Below are 20,492 nucleotides of genomic sequence, written 5' to 3' on the forward strand. Positions count from 1 at the left end.
TTTCATAAATGAGTTTTTCAACCATGTAATACAGAAATTATATACAGTAAATGTAATTACAAAAGGCATTTAAAGGTGATTGTAATCTCTCTCTCTCTCTCTCTGCAAAAAAAGTAATACTGCACAATCCATGCTCCAGAACCAAAACATTATTATAGCAGACTCTCAGATTAGTAAACAGTCCCAACAAACCTCTGACTTGATCTGTTTGAGCAGCGCCTACATGGCCCACAGTCTTGCCTATCATTCCTGAACTCGCCACTGTCTGTGCATCACCCTTAATCTGTGCCTTCAGATCCTGAGGGGTGGAATGTTTCTATTAATAAAGAGATGGGAGTGGAGGATGTACACTAATTACTGATGTTCCAGCGCCAAATGTCGAACCAAGTTTACAGACATCATAACAGTCTACAAAGTATAAAAAAAGTTTTGCTTTTAAAGAAATTTTACAAACTTTTGCAATACTTTGCCATCTGCAATTGCAATGTGTAATTCTGAGTAAATCTACTTATATATAATTATCACTGTTTAATTTACAGCTGTGAATGTATAATTATGTGTAAAATGCATGCAAAATATATGAAATGTGTGTATATATATATATATATATATATATACACACATATATACAGATAGAGAGACCGCCGGCACTCACGAAAATAGTATTTGAGAAAGGCTGCTGTGTCAGCCGAAACGTTAGTCATTTGCCAATAAAAGTTTTTCGTATTCATAAGTCCTGTGAGTGCGGGATATTTTTTCATAACACATATATATATAGATAGAGAGACCGCCGGCACTCACGAAAATAGTATTAAAGTTGCCTGGGTGCAGAGTTTAAGAAAGTACACAGGGAGAAAAACGGAAGCCGCACTCGTAGGACTTATGAAAAACGAAAAATTTGCTTTATTGCCAAGAAAGGGTGAACTAACATTTCGGTTGCAACATCAGCCTTTGTCAAAGGGGGTGTTTTTCTCCCTGTACATATATATATATATATATATATATATATATATATATATACAGGTATGGGACCTGTTAACCAGAATGCTCGGGACCTGGGGTTTTCCGGATAAGGGATATTTCCATAATTTGGATCTCCATAAGTCTGCTAAAAATCATTTATTGGCAAACTTTAGGTAGGAGACCCGAATTACAGAAAGATCCCTTATCCAGAAAACCCCAGGTCCCGAGCATTCTGGATAATGGGTCCCATACCTGTATACTGTTTGAGTATATTGCCACTGTATTTGGATTATATGTATATGTGTACTTTTGTAAGTACATTGTGACTGTGTGTACAGGTGTGCTTTTGTCATGGCAGAGATCATGTATGTTCCAGAGCCTTAAAAAGTTAGAAGTGTTCAAGTCAGAGAGACCCAAATATCTAATTTTATATGTATTTTTCCATTATGACGCCTCATTGTTGAGGGATTTGCTTTTCTTCAGAACCAAGACAACTAGAGTGGTTGGGTATTTAGCACTGGTGTTGGGGTTTAAGAAAAAGACAATAGTCCTTAACCCTTTCACTGCCAGCCGGCACCTTATCTCTAACATATTATTAGGTACCAAGATAAAACACCCTAAATATGATTGCCTGGGGTAAACTGAACAATTTGATACCCATAGGTTTACCAAGATATGTGGCTTTTAGGGGGCTCAAGGTAAAGATACCCCATTTGATCATATCTGTCATTTCAGCTTTGGCAAAATAAACATATTTACATCATTTTATGTGGCATAAAGCTACAAAAAATTATGCTCACCCAAGAAAACCCATATATTTTCTGAAAGTACACATTCCCTAGAGTCTAAAATGGGTACCCTTGTCTTTCTACTCCAAAGTACCAAGCCGCAATGCTTTTCTAAAATTGGCAATTTTGATGACATTTCCAAAAACCACCTCAAAGCTTACACTTTACAGCATCTTATCTCCCACATAGCATTAGATACCAAGATAAAACACCCTAAATTCAAATGCCAGGGGTCCACTGAACAGTTTGATGCCCAATGTGCATAGGTATATCAAAGCACATGGCATTTAGAGACCCCAAAATATACCTTGTGCACACCAAATTTTGGAAAGTACACAAGCAGACAAATCCAAATGTTAATGTTTCTTTATACCCCAAACTACCAAGCGGCAAAGCCTACCTAAATTCAGAGGTTTTGATGGCATTTCTGAAAATCCCCATCAATGTTGCAGGAATGTTGCAGAATGCTGGAAGTTATTTTGCAATTTGATGTTGGACAGTCACTGCCATATGATGCAGGACGTTAGTGTGCCATTTAATGTTGTGCAGTCAGTCTCTTGCAGTTTGGCCTTTAAGGTTGGTGCGGTTTAAAAAATGGACGTGGACAACCCTTGCTTCCATTATCAGCCCTCCAGCACATAGGTGAGAATAATTCTGACCCTTGGTACCTCAGTTGGACAGCACTGATATATAGTACTAGGATATACATGAAAAAACATTACCCTCAGTATAGTGTTTCTTGGCATTTTATTCCTTTTTATGTTATTTACTGTTTGCACTGTATATGTAACTTTATGTATACATTATTTATATTGTGGCCTTTGTCAAGTTAATTCCTTGTAGGCTGGTGTAATATCTCTGGTGTTTGGCATGAACTGAAGGGCAATCTTATGTAGTTTACCTTAAAAACATAAGCCTCATTGAAAGTAGTAAGAACTTGGACTGACAAATTGGCTGATGTAAACGAACACCTTGCAGTCATATGCAAACTACTGTATGTGCATCAAGGGTGCATATGTGACTATTATGTTGTAAGTAGCCCAGAGACATGGGGCCAGAACACCACATAATAATTTGTTGCTGTTCTGGTGATATTTAGTTTTCAATTACAGATCGATCTATTATCTGGAATGCTTGAGGCGTGTCAATTAGATCCCAACAACATTAAATAACCCCAATTATAATAAAGTACAAAAAAATTTTTTTGCTTACAATGGCCTCCTATAATTTGAAGCTTTCAGGAAATCTGTTTTTGGATGAGACCCCATACCTGAATATCTACTGACCGCATTTATCAGGTATAGTATAGCAGAATTTTACAGGCACACTCAGTTCCAGTTCCTTAGAGGCTGCTACCTAAATTTTAGTATGAGAGGTATAGGGTGATTATGCAACAAAAATTCACAAATAAATACACACAGATAAAGCTTTGGTTCTTTTATTTTACACAGCTTATTTCAGCACTGTGCACCACTCACTACCACTTCTGGATGTTTACATACATGAATGCTGTGTTGCTCTAATGGTAGGGGGCTTGATGTAAAAACAAACATTGTTAAAAGATCATTACATTAATGTATTTTACAGTGGTGTAAGAAGTTATAAGTTACAATTTAAAATGCTTGTGTGGAATCTAATAGAATTAATTGGCGATACAGTTAGACCTGGGATGGGTAAACCCAGGTAATTGCGATTTGGTATTCTGGGAGCTAAACTCAACATCTGGAGATTTTGCAGTTTGCACATAGTACTAGACTGTACTAGACAATATGGGTGGTTCTGATGTAATGGAATATATGAATAGTGGTTGGTATATGGGGAGGAACACGTGCCCTTGCACTAGTCTTTGTGCTCATTTAGTCTCACTAGTCTTTGTGCCCATTTATAAGTTGCTCCCTTCGTTGTTGGGCCTCGAACACAGCAAGTTCTTTGGCTTCTTTCTTCTGGTTGCGAGCTTCATATTCAAGTCTGTAATAAAACAGGGAGACATGTTAAATGCATAGGTACTGACGCACAAATAATTTATCTCACAAATGGAAATAGTTCCAAGACCTTAACAATTATAAACACCTGTTCTTTATTATCCGTTGTACAATGTCATCTGTTGTCAGACTGTTGCCACTGTCCACGACACGGAATATTGCCCTCCGTTTTGGTTCCTAGGATGCAAAAAGGCTTCAGGACTAGAAGTAATCTCTATGCATAATACTAGGAATAAATGGTTAATAATACCACTCCTTACAGACATGTCCTTAGGAGAGCACAAAACTAAGCAAATTATTTAGGAAATAAAGTGAAGGAAACTGACTGATAAATGGTTTGCTGAGCCTCCAGGCTGCATATCTAGACAGTTCATACTTATAATAAGAAACAGAAAAAAAATGTAAAAACCCAGATATACAGTGATGAGAATGACAACAGACCTATCCATAAAAACTGCATTTCAACATCAATTACTGACTGAATGGTTGAACTAATGAGTTGCCTTATTGCTGGGAGGCTGCGTGCTAAACTTACTGATTGTTCATTTAAGTCTGGCTGCTCAGCTCACTGATGGACTTACTGACATTTTAAAACTGGTCACACAAGGTGTTATTTTGTTCCATATCAACAGATGTATTAACAAACTGGCAATGTATACTGTTATGCCTTAAATAAATCTCTCCAAGAACTCTTGGAGCCTAGTGTTTGCCTGAATGAGTAAAAGACCAACTCACTGCATAAGGGTCTGATCCATCTCTGTCAGGAAGCACATCTGTTTTCCCATGACACACAATGTCAACCTAAGGGAAAAAAAATAATATTTCATATTAATAAAATTCAATTTTTTTTCTAACAATAAAACTTCAAGTACAGTAGATTGGAACAAACAGTGGTAGTAAATGAAGCATGGTTAGTGAAGCACTGCAGGGGTCTTTTCTTGGCCCCTTTGCTTTTATACTTATTAATGACCTTGAGGTGGCCATTGTTAGTACAATCTCTATTTTTGCTGATGATAATAAAATGTGCCAAACTATTTCATGCAGGATGCTGCCACTTTGCAGAGCAATTTGTCTAAATTGTAAAACTGGACAGAAAACTAGCAAGTGAGGTTCAATGTTGATAAGCGCAAAGTTATGCACTTTGGTAGAAACAATATAAATGTGAGTTATACAATAAATGGCAGTGTGTTGCGATATCCTTAATTGAGAAAGAGCTGTAGATTTTTGTGGATAACAAGATGTGTAACTCTAGGCAGTGTCATTTAGTGGCTACAAAAGCAAATGAAGTACTGTTTTGAATCAAAAGGGGCATTCATCTTTATATGACCCTGGAAAGGCCTTATCATGAGTATGCAATGCAGTTTTGGGCTCCAATCATTAGTAAGGATATAAATGAGCTGGAGAGAGTGCAGAGATGTGTCCACACGATTTTTCATAATGTTTATACCTTTCAAGTTATACAGTTTGGAGCTACTATAACAACATTCTCCTCTACCCTCAATCATGTGGTATGGATAGGAACCCACCTTGAAGTGATCAAGCAGATCTGCACTCACAGAGTATGGAGCCCCAATAACTACTTCAGCAACATACTGAAAAATTAAAGAATATGGTATTAGAGGGAGAAAAAAGACATTAACTAACAGCAACACCCTAGCCTCACTCAACATAATGGCCCGGACTGTACATCCTTGCACTAGCTTAACTATAGAGGAAGCAGACCCCGCGGTTGGGGGGGCTGCTTCCTCTATAGTTTAGAAGTAAATTAAAACAACTTGTTATGCAGCTGCATCGTTGGTCTCCCCCTGCAGGCTAGAACACTCAGACTAAATTCTAGAAACCCTTGCAATAGGCAAACATAGGATATTTCTTACCCTGCAGGCTAAGACACTAAGGGTCCTCTCATGAATGTTCATGATGGGATAATTCTTCCTCTTGTAGTGATTTACTTCCTGAAAACAAAGTGGACCAGTTTACAGGAAGAAATTATTATCCAAACAGTTATATGGGAAACTGATAAAATGTTAGTTACCTGGTCAAAGTGCAGCCCCACAATTACGTATGGTTTTTCTGCTAAACTATAAACTTTCTCTAGGAAATCTATGTGTCCAATATCTGAAGAAGTAAAATATTAAATGAAAATGACAAAAATTATTTCTCTAAAGTTTATGAGAGGGTTGGATACCTTTTTAACAAACTAGTTAGTCCATGGGGTGTATTTATTAACATTGGAGACAAACATTACTAGTGATGTTGCCCATAACAACTAATCAGCAATTAGATTTGAACAGTCACCTGCAAGTTAGCAAGCAATAAGATCTTTATTTTTGATTCTTTGGGCAACATCACCAGTGATGTTTTTCTCCAATGTTGGTACTTGGGAGACAGTTAACCAGATAACCAGTGGACAGATAATAGACTTCTACGTCTCCTTCTTAAAGGAACAGTAACATCAAAAAATGTGTGTATAAAAGAAATTCCAATATAATGTACTGTTGCCCTGCACTGGTACAACTGGTGCGTTTGCCTCAGAAACACTACTAAAGTTTATCTAAAGAAAAATGCTGTGTAGCCATGGGGGGCAGCCATTCAACAGAGAAAAGGCACAGGTTATATAGCAGATAACAGATACAACACTATTGTATTATACAGAGTTTATCTGTTATCTGCTATGTAACCTGTGCCTTTTCTCCTTTTTTCCAGCTTGAATGGCTGTCCCCATGGCTACACAGCTGGGTATTTAAATAAGCTATAGTAGTGTTACTGTAGCAAACACACCAGTTTTACCAGTGCAGGGCAACGGTACATTATATTTCATTTACTTTAAAAAGTTTTAATTTTTTGGTGTTACTGTTCCTTTAAAGGAGAACTATACCCCCGGGAGCAAAAATCCCCCTTAACTATCACTGCCTAGACCCCCTCACCTCTCCCTTATCGCATAGTTTTTAAGTTTACACTCTGTCACTATCACTAACCACTAGCTAAAAACGCAGTGAAGCGCAGCCGCGTACCTTGCAGACATCTTCTTACCGACTGAAGACTATTTAGGTCTCTCCGCCAATATACAAACCTGCTTGCACATACGCAGTTGGGGGTAACAGGAAATCGGCTTTAACCGCGCATGCGCAAGCAGGTTCGGTGTCGGCTGTGAGACTCGAAGAGTCTTCAGTCGGTAAGAAGATGTTGGCAAGGTACGCGGCTGCGCTTCTCTGCATTTTTACCAACTGGTTAGTGATAGTGACAGAGTGTAAACTTAAAAACTATGCAATAAGGGAGAGGTGAGGGGGGTCTAGGCAATGATAGTTAAGGGGGCTTTTTGTGCCCTGGGGTATAGTTCTCCTTTATGCCAAAACAGTCACAACAAAGAGTTGAAGGGAGGGGGTTTATACAGAGATCATTACTGCACTGCAAACTAAATTACAGAAGAGGTGTTTATTTTAAATTAAAAGAATAGGCAGAATGATTGTAAGAGAATTTTAAAAGACAGATTTGAGAGAGAAGATTGCAGTTTTGGAGACAAAAAAAAGAAGCACAGCAATAAAAAGACAGGATACTTAGAAGAGTGAACATGAATGGCTGAAGAGAGGGATCAAGAACACGAGGCTATATGTGTATAAAGGATACGAAAGAGATCAAAGGCTCCAGCAACATAAATGATAGTGTCTCCGGGAGAGGGCTCTTTTCCTGAGGCAAACTGCATAATCTTTTGAGATGTTTGAAGGAACTGCGACACCCCTGTCCATGGGCTGTGACCTCTTGCATCCTGCACAGAGAACAGTCAGTAGGACAAAAAGTCATAAAATATTGTTTTAATACCAACATAAACCAGAAAACAAAATTAATAGAATACTGTTAAATGTGTTCATTTTTTCATTTTATTTCTACAGTGATAATTAGTTCAGTGAACTGCATTTTATTTAATCAATTTGATCGACTTTTTAAATGTATTTTATGCACCCCCAGTAAAATCATAAAATGAGACTAGATGACTGACTGTGAGCAGAGCACAGAGAGGAGGTGTAGGTTTGGGCAGTAAGATAAAAAGAAGTGGGGCAGAGAGACATTTTGAAGCCATAGGGTTTTGGAAGTAGAATTAAATCAAAGAATTTGGTAATGGGAATAACCAACACAAAAGGACTGGGGCCCAACAAGACCAGGACCGATCGGTTTATTTCCCAGTATCCTGGTGGCCAAGCCCAATCCTGTCAGTCAACATAGAGCAAAGAATTTACAAAGCAACAAGATGGTAATTGGGAACAGAACTTAGAAGCCGTTATTTCCCCTGAGGCACCTACATCCAGCTTGACATTGCCTTGTTGAATATGCCTTTAAGTCTTATGGCTCCTTCTTTCCCTATCTCTAACATTATGTTGTTTTGCTTAACTTAGTCATTGTTTTACTCCTTGGTACTGAATGAAGGAGGGCAGAGACATTTTATAGAAATTTGTTACAACATTAGGGGGAAATTAATCAGCCCTCAGAACTTCAGTGGGCAACATGTAGCTATATGTCTGTTTATAAGATAGAGCTTGTAAATCCACTTCTTGCTGAACAGATCAAAAACAAAAAGACAGCCTAAACAGTAAGAGGAATTCAAGCATTGCCAAAGTTAAAAAAGAAGTGCAGCACCTCTTGGTCTAAGTTTTAAAACTGCTTTATTATATCGTCCAACTAATAAAAGTTCCACCAAAAATTAAAATTAGTAGGCTCCTACGCTCAAACTCTGGACTTTTCCAGTAGGTTTGTATATATGACTTTTGTGATAAATGGTACTGGCAGAAAGGCATATGACAGAGGGTGGAATGATCCAGCCCTGAGCTAACGTATTCACTGCTACAGCTATTTGGTTGGCTTTCAGAGAGAGTTTCTGGACAGTGGTATTCTTTAGAACCAAACATAACTTGCTTCGATCAGTGGTAATAGTTCTGGCTTGGAAAGGGAACAAATGAATGCCCTTTTATCAGATTTCCAGCTTGTTAAGAAGACCAGAATTTATCTAGGCTGATAATTTCAGCCAATAATTAGTTTTAGTGATGATGCACATTTTTAACATTGCCCAAGATACTGCCAAAGACAACCCAAGGCTTAGTAAGTTATAGTGTCAATTTTTCATTTGTGTGAAAGATAATACTCTGTGAATACATTTTCTGTAATGAGTAACAAACAATTCTGAGTGGTGCACATACTCCTAAATAAAGGTTTGAAATGGAATACCCAGCAATTCAGTAACAATTCTAGAATTTCTCCTGGACAAACTTGCAGAGATGCAAAACTAGAAGTAAAGGAACTATACACAATTATATAGATGTGCCACAACCCCAATTGATTTATTTGGAGCCTTAAATCTTCATCTTCAACGAACTGCTCAGTGGTTCTTCTAACAGACTGCAAAGATGGTTCAGTTTTCTCCAAGTGAAAGAAATCCAAAGTGCCCTAAGCATCCTAAGAACTCACCTTCTTCTTTTCTCTGATGAAGAATTCTTTCTAGCAAATCTTACACCTGCATTCTTGTAAAAAAAAAGTTTCCATATACGGATTCTCCCAACATGGGGGAATGTTTGGATGCGCTGTTCACAACTTTTAGTACTTTTTTGTGAGACAGACTACTTTGAAGAATCAAATGTTTGTTGCATAGACCCTTTTCATCCACTCTTCCATCTTATCCGTAGGTGTGCTGGGAAATTTGATCTTAACTATGCAGGACTTGCATAATTTTTTGGGCTCATAAAGCCAACATAATGCAAAGGCTTGTCTTAAATTCTTCTTGCCCATATCTGGCAGTGGTTCATTTTTTCATTCTTCTTCAGGTTTGTTTTTCTACTTAACTTGGGTCTCAGGGCATTGGGCCATTCATCCCTAAGGGATAAGAGAAAAGGTCATCCATCAACTCTCTTCTTAAAGAGGACCATGGCAACTCTGCAGCTACCAGGAGAATGCACAATGTAAGAAGCAGAAGCTCACACCTGATGAAGCACCTTGGAGGGACAGCTTGATAGCCATCTTACAAATACATCTTACAATAGAGCCTTTCAAATCTAGTGCCAGTGTGCCAGACGTTATGCTGATATGATGCTGCAGGTAGACACTCATCTTACTACTTCCATCCAAGGTTTCTGGTGGGAAACTTGGCACAGGAGACCATGGCGGCATGACATTCCAAAGATCCAGTGCACAGGCTATACACAGCAACCATTCTGATAACAGTCTCAATGAGAAGCTGTCACCTCTGCGTCATGGAGTGGCATCTTGTACTACACAAAAGCACACCCTAGAGCTTGCAATGGATTTTACTAGCAGGTAGGAAAAATGCTAGCATAGTGGAGGAACATTTGGGGTTTTTAAGGAAAGTGATGCTTTCTTATTGGAGATAGTTAACTATACATTTAAGGGGAGAAGAGAAACACTGTTCTCTTGTTTCCTTTCTACTCAGAACACAGTCAGAAACTTTTCCCCTTATTACAAAGTAAACCAGTCATAAATGTCTCCTTTACTTCACAAAAGCTGAAGGACCATAACCAGAATTTCTATTTTTTATATTTAAAAAAAATCAAAAGAAAAGAAAGTTGACCTATGCACTTTATTCTGTAATAATAGTTGTAAAACTGCATTCTATTACAGGTACAGGATCGGTTATCCGGAAACCCATTTTCCAGAAATCTCCAAATAACGGAAAGCCTGTCTCCCATTTTAAAACTGATTTCCCTTTTCTCTGTAATAACAAAACTGTAACCTGTATTTGATCCAATCTAAGATATAATGAATTCTTATTGGATGCAAAACAATCCTATTGGGTTTTTATCAATGTTTTATTGATTTTTTAGTAGACTTAATGTATGGAGATCCAAGTTACAGAAAGACCCCTTATCCAGAATACTCTTGGTCCCGAGCATTCTGGATAACGGGTCCTACACCTGTATCAGATTTTATATCCTGATTCTGACATAACTGGACTGATGAAAGCATATAGATGATTGATTATGGGTCTTTGCACAGGGACAAAATTTAAATGTTTTATTTTGATGGGGCCAGATGGATACAAAGGATGTTATTGAAGAGTAGTGACTGTTACTTACTTTACTTAGGTTGTCCTGGTGCTTCTGATAATCAAGAGTAACCTCCTAAAAGAGAATATAAATATAAGAACAGGCTGCAATGATACTTAATGCAGTAACAAATCCTTAAAAAAAAAAAAAAAAAAGCTTCCTTTGTTAGTGAGGATAGGATATTTTAAGTTCTGAAGTCTCAGGCTAAAATTACTCAAGTATTGCAAGATCTGTTTTCAAGCATCTGGTTGTAAAGACTATTCTATGCCCTTCAAGGTCACATGTACTGTTGGCCCCAGGCTTTGGCTCAGACTATTCTGCTTGTAGCAATTATAAAACCCAGGATGTCATTGCACATCCAAAACTGATTGTGCATTAGGTGTCAGATCCATATTAGAGGGTAGATAGAAACATTTAGGGGCGGATAATTTCGGATAATTAAAAGTACAATACAATAATTTTGGATGTGTGTTAGTTAGTTGTTGCAACGATTTTGTCGCACAAATTCACGTAAAGCACAAAAATGTTGCTGAAATTAACGAAAATATTGAGGAAAATACGCAAAGTTCTATAAATTAGAAAAATACAAATTTTTCCCATTAGGACCCAATCATACATTGATAAATGTGTCTAGGTACAAATCATACAAATTTTAAGCATCAGCATCATACAAATTTTTATCCATATATTTTGCTCACTTGCCTTGATGACATGTTCCTGGAGCAAAAAGCAATACACCCCAAGCTTACAGATTCTAGTGAACTGGAGATGAGGGCATAATGTACAGGGCTGCTGTAACTGTGCTGTCACTGCACCTATGCCCTAAAACTGACATTAAGCAAATAGCATTTATTTTTGAAGGGCTCTTAGCCCCTTCACTTCCTTGTTTTGTCTAACTCACTATGCTGTGATGGGCTTTTGTCATGAGCAACATCCGTCCAACCAAGTCTGTAGTAGACACTCCTTGTGTGCGTTGACATTCCCTGTAAGGAGATAAGAGCTTTTCAGAAAGAGTGCTTTAAAGGTAAACAGTGCCTTCTGGTGATCAATTGTTATTCATGAAAATTTTCTTGATATCTACACACCTGTATCTACCAGCGTTCTTAACCTCCTCATATGTGTCCTTTCCATCTACAGTCAATGTAATGTCATCTGGAAAGGAGAGGTGCACAGCCACAACACTGTTTAAGTTTTTGTGTAAAGTAGGTACCATTCAAACCCTTTACAGACAATACATCTAGCAAGCGTCTACATTCAAACTGTACTTAAAATTATAAATCACAAGCAACTCACTTCCGTGGACACAAAAATCACAGTTGTACTTGTCTAGTGTCTCCAAGGTGGTCACATAGGGGGCTCCAGGCACAATCTCATCCACCCATTTAATTGCTTTCACCATCTTGTAGCGTTCTTCCTGTGTAAAGACCGGTGGGCCCTTGTGCTGAGAAATTTCCTCTAGGCATAGAGATATTACAAATAAATCTCCAGGAAGCATACACAGTCAGTTATTTCAAAGAAAAAATGTTACTCCTGTTAATTATATTGGTGGCAAGAAGGTACCCCCTGCTCTGTCCTGCTTTGCTAAACAACAAATAGAAGACAAGGAGATGCTTATTAACAGCATTAACATTACAGCAATCAAAGCACACATATGAAAACACAAGGTATACATATATATATATATATATATATATATATATATATATATATATATATATATCCAACAAGTACCAAGATACCATTTACATATAAAAACTCAAAAGAATTAAATGCAAAGGACTCTTAAGCAGTATTATAGTAGCAGTGTGCTATAGGACAAATTGAATTCTGTGAGATAAGGGATCGGTGCAATTACCTTCTTGGCAATATTACAGTTTTGCTTGACCCTGCATTCTGGAAAAGAAGGTGTGAGTGTCATCTTAGCAATTATGTTGGTGCCATTTTAGTAACATATACACATTATGTTTCTAAAGGTATTGAAATACCCTTCCTAATTAGTGAAAGTGGGTATTTAAGCTATGAACATTGCCAACAGAGCTGAATAATTTAACACACAGCCATGTAAACTGGCAACAAAAATTTTTAAGTAGTATGGGTTATACTTAAGTGGTCTCTGGCCTTTGATGTAGCAAAAAATCATTGAATTTATGAAATTTCTGCCCTATAAGAGGAGCACCTGAATGTGAATTGATTGTGAAGTGGAAACATCAGGGAATAAGAGCACTTCAGGTGCAAAGCATGCAACCATACACATATAGATTGCCCAATACCTCTGCAGAAGTCTAATGCTCTTGTGACTAGTGATGAATGAATCTGTCCAATTTCCCTTTGCAGAAAAATTTGCGAAATGGCAAAAGTCAATGGGGGAGTCTATGGGCATTTTTATGCAGCAAAATATTATTGAGTCATTACTAAATAAAAGCAAATCCTGCCAACAATGTTCCACCATCTAGCCTTCCCAGTAAAGTAAAGGTTGTTATAGCTTAATATTTTGTACTGTATATATTGTTTTAAGAATGAGATACTAAACAGGCTGGTGTCTGATAACTTTGAGCTGTACAGTGTATTAAAAAATATTTAGAAACTCTAAACTGAAAAACACTTACCGATAATATACCCCTACACTTGAAAAAACTGCCTGCACAGAGAAGCATTGAATCTGCTCGAGTGCAGGCACATGTAGCCGATATCTGCCAAAAAACGCAAGACTTTGCATGTTCTGCGGATATCAGCTACATGTGCCTGCACCTGAGCGTATTCATGCTTTGCGGTGCAGGAACAAGTAAAACTATTTTACAGTAGTGGGGTGTATTCTCGGAAAGTGTTTATCAGCTGGCTGAGAATACGCTACGTGTGGCATTAGCCTTAGAGGTTATTTGCGACTGCACTGCATTTAGGTGTGTTATGGTATATAATGAATACATGTCAGTCTTACCATCTGTATGTACGCCAACAATCAGGTAACCTCCCATGGCCCGGGCCTGACGAAGTTGGTTGGAATGTCCATAATGTACCATGTCATAACTAAACAAAATGAGAAGAATATCTTTTAGCTGCGCCCTGCAAATTGCTATGTATATATTCTACCGTCTAACAACGGTTTTATTTATACCCAGGTACATAAACTCAGCAATCACAGAGAAGGAAAACAAGGGTGCTGACAAGTCTGACAGTTGGTAATGTAAAGAATGCACATGTACATTTTCATTATGGATTTGCAATTAGGGAGCCACGGTTTCATTGTCAAGGGCATAGGATTTATTTTATAGTAGCAAAGCAAGCACCACAGTCCTACACATATTACAGACAATTGTGTGGATGAAAAAGGCTTTCTGAGCAGATTAACTTTTCCTTATACATTTTAGTTCACTAATTGAGAATAAAGTAAAATCCATCTCTTTTAAAGGAGACATATTTGATAAATGAGAAAAACCCTAATTTTGTAGGCAATTATAAATATACGTAAATAACTAATTGTAAATATACGGTGCTGGTTTCCCTTTCCCTTTAGGTGGTTCATCTTTAAGTTAACTTTTAGTATATTATAGAATGACCTATTCCTAGCAACTTTGCAATTGGTTTTCATTATTTATTTTTTTATAGTTTTTTTTTAATTATTTTCCTTTCGCTTCTGATTCTTTCCAGCTTTCAAATGGGGGGTCACTGACCACAGCAGCCAGAAACTATTGATCTGTAAGGCTACAAATGTATTATTATTGTTACTTATCTTTCTATGCAGGCCCTCTACTTTTCATATTCCCATCTCTCGTTTGAACCACTGCCTGGTTGCTAGGGTAAATAAGACCCTAGTAACCAGATAGCTGCTAAAACACCAAATAGGGTGCTGCTGGACTAAATAACTGAAAAACCATAAAAAAATGAAGACCAATTGCAATTTGTCTCAGGATATCAATTTCTACATCATATAAAAAGCTAATTTAAAGGTAAACTACCCCTTTAAACTGGAAAAGTTTTACCATTCCAAGAAGGTTGCCCTACATGAACAATAGAAGGTTAAATTTATTTAACAAGAAAATAAAGCACTGCACCATTATCTGAAGTTACTGTGTCCAAGTCATACAGCTGCTGTGTAAACCCAGATAACTTGCAGTTCTAATTATCCCCCTCTAAAACTGACCTTGCAGTCCTATTTAGCCCCTATACACATTAATATTGTAAAGTTCAGTAGACAGGCAGATCTATATGGTATAATGATACCTTTGATCACATGACTGGGAGGGGGTAAAGGGTTTATAAGGCCATTCACAACAGTTGTTTTAAGATTAAGTGTCTGTGAACACAAAACGCGTAAGTCAATTATGGTACTCCAATAAAACTATTTTGAATGAAGAATTCTGCCTGAAGATTTGCTCACTGAGTGCCTGCAGAAACTAGATTTTCAAAAACAAATATGGGACGAGATAAGAATGTTATGTCTATAACACAGTGCCAAGTATACAGAATTTAGGCCATTTACATGATACTTTGCCCTTTAGACTTACAGGCTGGCATCAGTAACTGGTTGTAACAGCAATTAAGGGCTAACCACAACTGAACATATTAATAGTTTGGTACAACTGTGTTCTATTAACCCCAACCTCATCTTTTCTACAAGAGAGCAGATTTTCTACCAATAGAATCATGGAGGTTTGATAAGATTCTATGGGGGGGGGGGGTTCACAAAAATGTCAGTAAAGGAAAATGTCATAAAAATGTTGTTTGTGCAGCAAATTATTCACAGACAAATTGTGTGCCATTTTTCTGCCTCTACCGACAGTTCTCAAAAACTGTAGTTAAAAGTAGCCGTGGCTATTGTTCTATGATCTTTTTGAGAATTAGGCATACCCATAACATTTGGCGGCATTATGACAAATCCATAAAACTATAAGATACTTTCTGTGAATTGGTCATGCTTACAACATTTTTACAATTTGGTGACCGACACTTTGGGAACTGTGTACTTACCAACACGTTTGTGAATTCCCCCCCATGAGTTTTCTTACAGCACGTGTGACCGCTCAGGTTCTTATCTTATTGCCCAGTCTCAATATCAAAATACATTATGCTTCTCAGGAACAGACACCACTGCCTTTGCATTTATTATTTTTATCCTTGCGTAAATCAAGAAACAAGCGTTTAATGCTGCTTTTTCCTGTAACTGCAACATAAATAAGCATTAACAAGGATTTAAATCAAATAAATGTACTCTGTCCCTCCAACACACACACACTGGAGCAAATCAAGGTCATTAGGAACAGACCATCACACAAATAGAAGCTGTAAGGGCTGTTATTATCCAATGGGTAATGAAGGATAAGGAAACTAAGGCTAATGTCAGACCAGGTGTATGGTGTATATTTTCGGCAAGCTGAAAAATGCTTGCCAAAAATACCGCCATCCGCCTCCTACCTGTGACTGCACCCAACCGAATGGCATATGCTCGGGTGCAAGCACATGTAGCCGATATCCGCATAAAAACGTGAGAGAATGCAAAGTCTTGCGTTTTTATGCGGATTTCGGCTACATGTGCCTGCACCCGAGCGTATCTCATTCATTCGGGTGCAGGCACAGATAGGGGGCATATGGAGGAAAAACGCTTGCCGAATATACGCCATACACCTGGTCTGGCATTAGCCTAAAACTCACTGCTGGCACCCAAGAAAACAGTCAAAGGCTGACATTTTACCTGGCTTTCACAGTTGCCCCCTCAGGTAGAATTGGACTTGCACAGTACACTAACATTTTAGAGGAGATATATTGGATAAGTGAAAAAAAACCCTAATCTTGTAGGCAGTTATGAATAATATATGGTGTTGGTTTTATGTTGGACTAAAAATTAATACTATCTGTAAAAATGGCCCCTTTTTGGAGCTGAAAAGATGGGCGGAACTAGTAGGGTTTTGGAGGAATTTCTCAATAAATCATTCTAAAACACAACTTTTTTTAAGCACAATCCTTCTATATTTAGTGGAGTATAATGCACTGGTACATTCTTAATTTTTACCTAATATGTCTCCTTTAAAGACTAACAGTCCATATAACAGAAAGGAAGAAATAATTGTAACTAGATGCACCCAGTCAATATAATTAAAATAGCAATGAAAGTTCCAGGATTTTACCTTGTACACTAAAAAAAAAGGGTCAATACTGATGCAAATTGTTAATTGCATTTATTTTATAATAAAAAATTGCTCATGGTTGGACCCTGTAGTTTTAAGTATTCGCCACTTTGGTGAGAGATCTGTTGCAGAACTACAACTCCCAGAATTCCAATGAATCTGAGAAAGAACTACAGTAACCTTATTCTCTAATGGTGCATTATCAGAGTTCTGTGAGTCTTGTAATCTCTGGCAATTAATTCTTCTCTAATAAGTCATGATTCAAGCAATGCACTCTATAAAATGCAAGCAGCTTACAAACCATCATTATTATGAAAAAATAAAGCACCGCATGTGCAAAAAAACGAGAGTGCCACAGGCTGAACAATATTACACAGATATAATACCTGTAAGCATGGAATACTCTACGCTCAATTACAAGAACTTGCGTAACTCGCTTGTCAGGTCGGCTTTAGAGCAGATGGGAGCGCCTGACAGCCCGGGGCAGCGGCACCAACCGGAAGTACAGGGTATAGGGAGCCCTTGACAGCTTGGGATAAGCAATACGATATGCAATACGATAAGCAATACGATATGCCATAACATATGCATTACGGGCATAAACTCACCAGCCATCGCACCACACCCGGACTTGCCCCCGTACCGGCTCCTTATCTCCTAGCTCTGGGTATCCGTTCCTCATCATACCGTTTTGTGTATATTGACTTTAGTGCTAGAGCTGAGTGGCTTTACCAAAGCTGTGGCGTCACATCCATGTGACCGAGATATGTGTGGGGAAGCGTAATGTCAGGCTGCCTGCCTCCTCCAATCCGCTCTCTGGCATTAGCCCTCCTACCCGCAGCGTCAGCCATTGCAGGGCAGGGACGGGGGTCGGACCATTAAGGAATTTTGGACAATTGTTAATGAGAGAAAGATCAAATGTGGGAAGGGCGCGAAGCAAAGCGCTTTAATTTTTTTCCTGCCAAAAGCATTTCGTAATTGTACTATTTCACATAGGAGTATTTCCTGGGTGGACTTTTATTTTACCTAGGAAATGATATATATCATTTTTTCAGCATATTCTAAGCTTTTAAAATCTGCAGAAATGATTGTGTAATTCCACTTCTATAAAATATTATCGCTTCTAAGTACACACAAAATAAAAATATATATTTTTATATAAACACATATCTAGGGTTGCCAAGTGTCTGGTTCTGACCCAGGCAGTTTTGTTTTCTGTTGGGCTGCGTGGGTCAAAACTGCCTGGCCGGTTTTACTAATTTGGAAAATCGGGCAGGATTCTTGGAGATTGCAAATGGCTTGTGATGTCATGGGATGGGCACGTCATCATGGGGATAAGCTATGACACAGATCACTATTGCCCAACCCCTGCCTGCCTCCCTGCCCAGGTTTCCCTACACATATCAGAAACATATTTTATTTTACAACTGATTTGGAATGTCCCCTGAATGCCCTAATACCAAAACTGTATAGCTTTATTGATTTCTGACTTGTACAGATGGAAATCTCCCAGCAGTTCATTTCCAAAGCACTCTGCATACTTTAGTTTTCAAAGCCACAAATTCTAAATCAAGGTTTACCACCCAGCTGTTTTTATTTCCCATGGGTAGTGTTTTTTCTAATAGGAATTCAGGGACAGAATTCCAGTGGTAAGGAGCAGCTACATAAAAAGGTTTCATATGAAGATGGCAGCGGGTTGGGATGGAGAATGTGGTTCTAAGAATAGCGGAGGAGATGGCCAGGAACGTACAGGGACACAAGTGAGAAAATGTAGTGAGGAGCGGAGGAGTGAAGGGCGTGGAATGTTAGAAGGATTTTGTATGATATTCTTTGCTTAACAGGGAGCCATGATAAATAATGGAGATGTTTAACACAGAGTTTATCTGTTATCTGCTAGGTAACCTGTGCCTTTTCTCCTTTTGGCTGCCCCATTATTATTATTATAAACTATAGTAGTCTTCCTGAAGCAAACACATAATTTTTACCAGTGCCGGGCAGTAGTATATTACAGTTTAATTACTATGACACATTTTCATTTTTTGGTGTTACTGTTCATTTCACATTTACTTCTTAACTAACAAATTCACTGTTTTTTTGGCAGATTCTTAATTAAAAAGTAACTTTAGTGCCTACTCTTCAAAAAAACTGTGATATCTGCACCTCTAGATGAAGGCTCAGGGCGGTGCTCCTGAGCCTCTTCTTCTCTGTGTGGTGGTCTGCAGAATGTATGTGAAGGAAATCCCATAATAAATTCCTATTGTCATGCTTCAACTCTACCTTGTCAAAGGCTAAGCAGGGGTACTACAATACCCTTATAAACAATAACAAATCCAACCCCACAACTCCTGTTTTCTTTATTCAATACCTTTATTGCATCCCTCATCAACATAATCACTTAACTCTCCCCAGGACTTTGCTTATTTCTTCAAAAAGAAGAAGTCCATGCACAATAAGATTCCCCCTTCTACTAACACTAACCAGCTCCTCCTTCCTGAGCCCCCCTTCTGCATGTGTTAATTCTTTCCATCCTGTAACAACCTTTCAAAGTGTCCCGGATTCTCACCATCGCTCCTCACAACTTCCTGTCTTGACCCTATGCCTTTTTCTCTGCTTAAATACTGTGCTGTGGAGCTTACTCCAGTTCTAACTGACATCTTCAATTCTTCTTTTCTGCTTTCTGGAATTTTACCCTCAAACAGGCCTGTATCAAGCCTATTCTTAAAAAGGCCACACTGGACCCATTCAGTCTCTCTAGTTACTGTCATGTCTTGCTTCTACCACTTGCCTCTAAAATCCTTCAGTGCGTTGTGTTCTCCTGTCTTACTAACTCTCTGTTGGAACTGCTGCAATCTGGTTTCCAGCCTGCACAATCTACTGAGAATGCATTGTGCAGAGTTACAAATGATCATCAGATTGCCAATGCCAAAGTTCGTTTCTTTATACTAATCATCCTCGACCTTTCAGCAGCATTTGATACGGTTGACCACTCCCACCTGGTGCAAATTCTGCATTCAATTGGTATTCATAATCAGGCTATATCCTGGCTCTCTTCTTACCTTTCTAACCAATCCTTCACTGTCTCTTATGCAGACAAAACCTCATCTCCGGTTCAACTTAATGTGGGGGGCATCGCAGCGCTGTGTACTTGGGCCATTGTTGTTCTCCCTCTACATTCTGTCTTTGGGAGATCTCATCTGCTCATTTGACTATACTTTTCAACTCCTCTATTAACAGTTGACACTGAGACTCAAATCTCTAACTACTTCCTAGCAATCTCCAGTTGGATGAATTAACGCCACCTCATCTTCTGCCTAAGGGCTCTGGCACACGGGGAAATTAGTCACCCGCGACAAATCTCCCTGTTTGCGGGCGACTAATCTCCCCGAAATGCCATCCCACCGGCCAAAATGTAAATCGCCGGTGGGATGGCATACGCGGCGGCGCAATTTCAGTGAAATCGCGGAAGTTGCCTTGAGAGGAACTGAAATCACGCCTCTGCGTATGCCATCCCACCGGCTATTTACATTTTGGCCGGTGGGATGACATTTCGGGGAGATTAGTCGCCCGTGAACAAGGAGACTTGTCGCAGGCGACTAA

At 38.5% G+C, this 20,492-nt stretch overlaps 1 protein-coding gene across 2 annotated transcripts; it reads right to left on the minus strand.

Annotated features, from left to right (window-relative positions):
* Positions 1-3,173: 3,173 nt before the first annotated feature.
* pcyt2 (phosphate cytidylyltransferase 2, ethanolamine) lies at positions 3,174-17,708 on the minus strand. Of its 2 annotated transcripts, XM_012966516.3 has the most exons (14): positions 17,504-17,708; positions 15,742-15,934; positions 13,712-13,800; positions 12,070-12,231; positions 11,862-11,928; positions 11,678-11,759; positions 10,807-10,851; positions 7,358-7,496; positions 5,766-5,848; positions 5,608-5,685; positions 5,260-5,325; positions 4,469-4,534; positions 3,822-3,910; positions 3,174-3,719 (listed from the first exon to the last, which is right to left on the minus strand). In XM_012966516.3, the coding sequence occupies exons 2-14, from the start codon at positions 15,765-15,767 to the stop codon at positions 3,617-3,619; spliced, it is 1,095 nt and encodes a 364-aa protein (XP_012821970.1). In that variant the 5' UTR covers positions 15,768-15,934; positions 17,504-17,708; the 3' UTR covers positions 3,174-3,616.
* Positions 17,709-20,492: the final 2,784 nt, after the last annotated feature.

The sequence above is a fragment of the Xenopus tropicalis genome, chromosome 10 (assembly GCF_000004195.4).
Source record: "Xenopus tropicalis strain Nigerian chromosome 10, UCB_Xtro_10.0, whole genome shotgun sequence".
NCBI lineage: Eukaryota > Metazoa > Chordata > Amphibia > Anura > Pipidae > Xenopus > Xenopus tropicalis.

What these genes read in the sequence shown, in the direction of transcription:
- pcyt2 (XM_012966516.3), bottom strand. Translation starts at nt 15,767, where the DNA reads ATGGGGGGGAATTCACAAACGTGTTG. An exon ending in ACCAGGACAACCTAAGTAAA is followed by an intron (nt 7,497 to 10,806) that starts GTAAGTAACAGT and finishes TTCTCTGTGCAG; the next exon opens with GATGCAAGAGGTCACAGCCC. An exon ending in TGGGGCTGCACTTTGACCAG is followed by an intron (nt 5,686 to 5,765) that starts GTAACTAACATT and finishes CTTTGTTTTCAG; the next exon opens with GAAGTAAATCACTACAAGAG.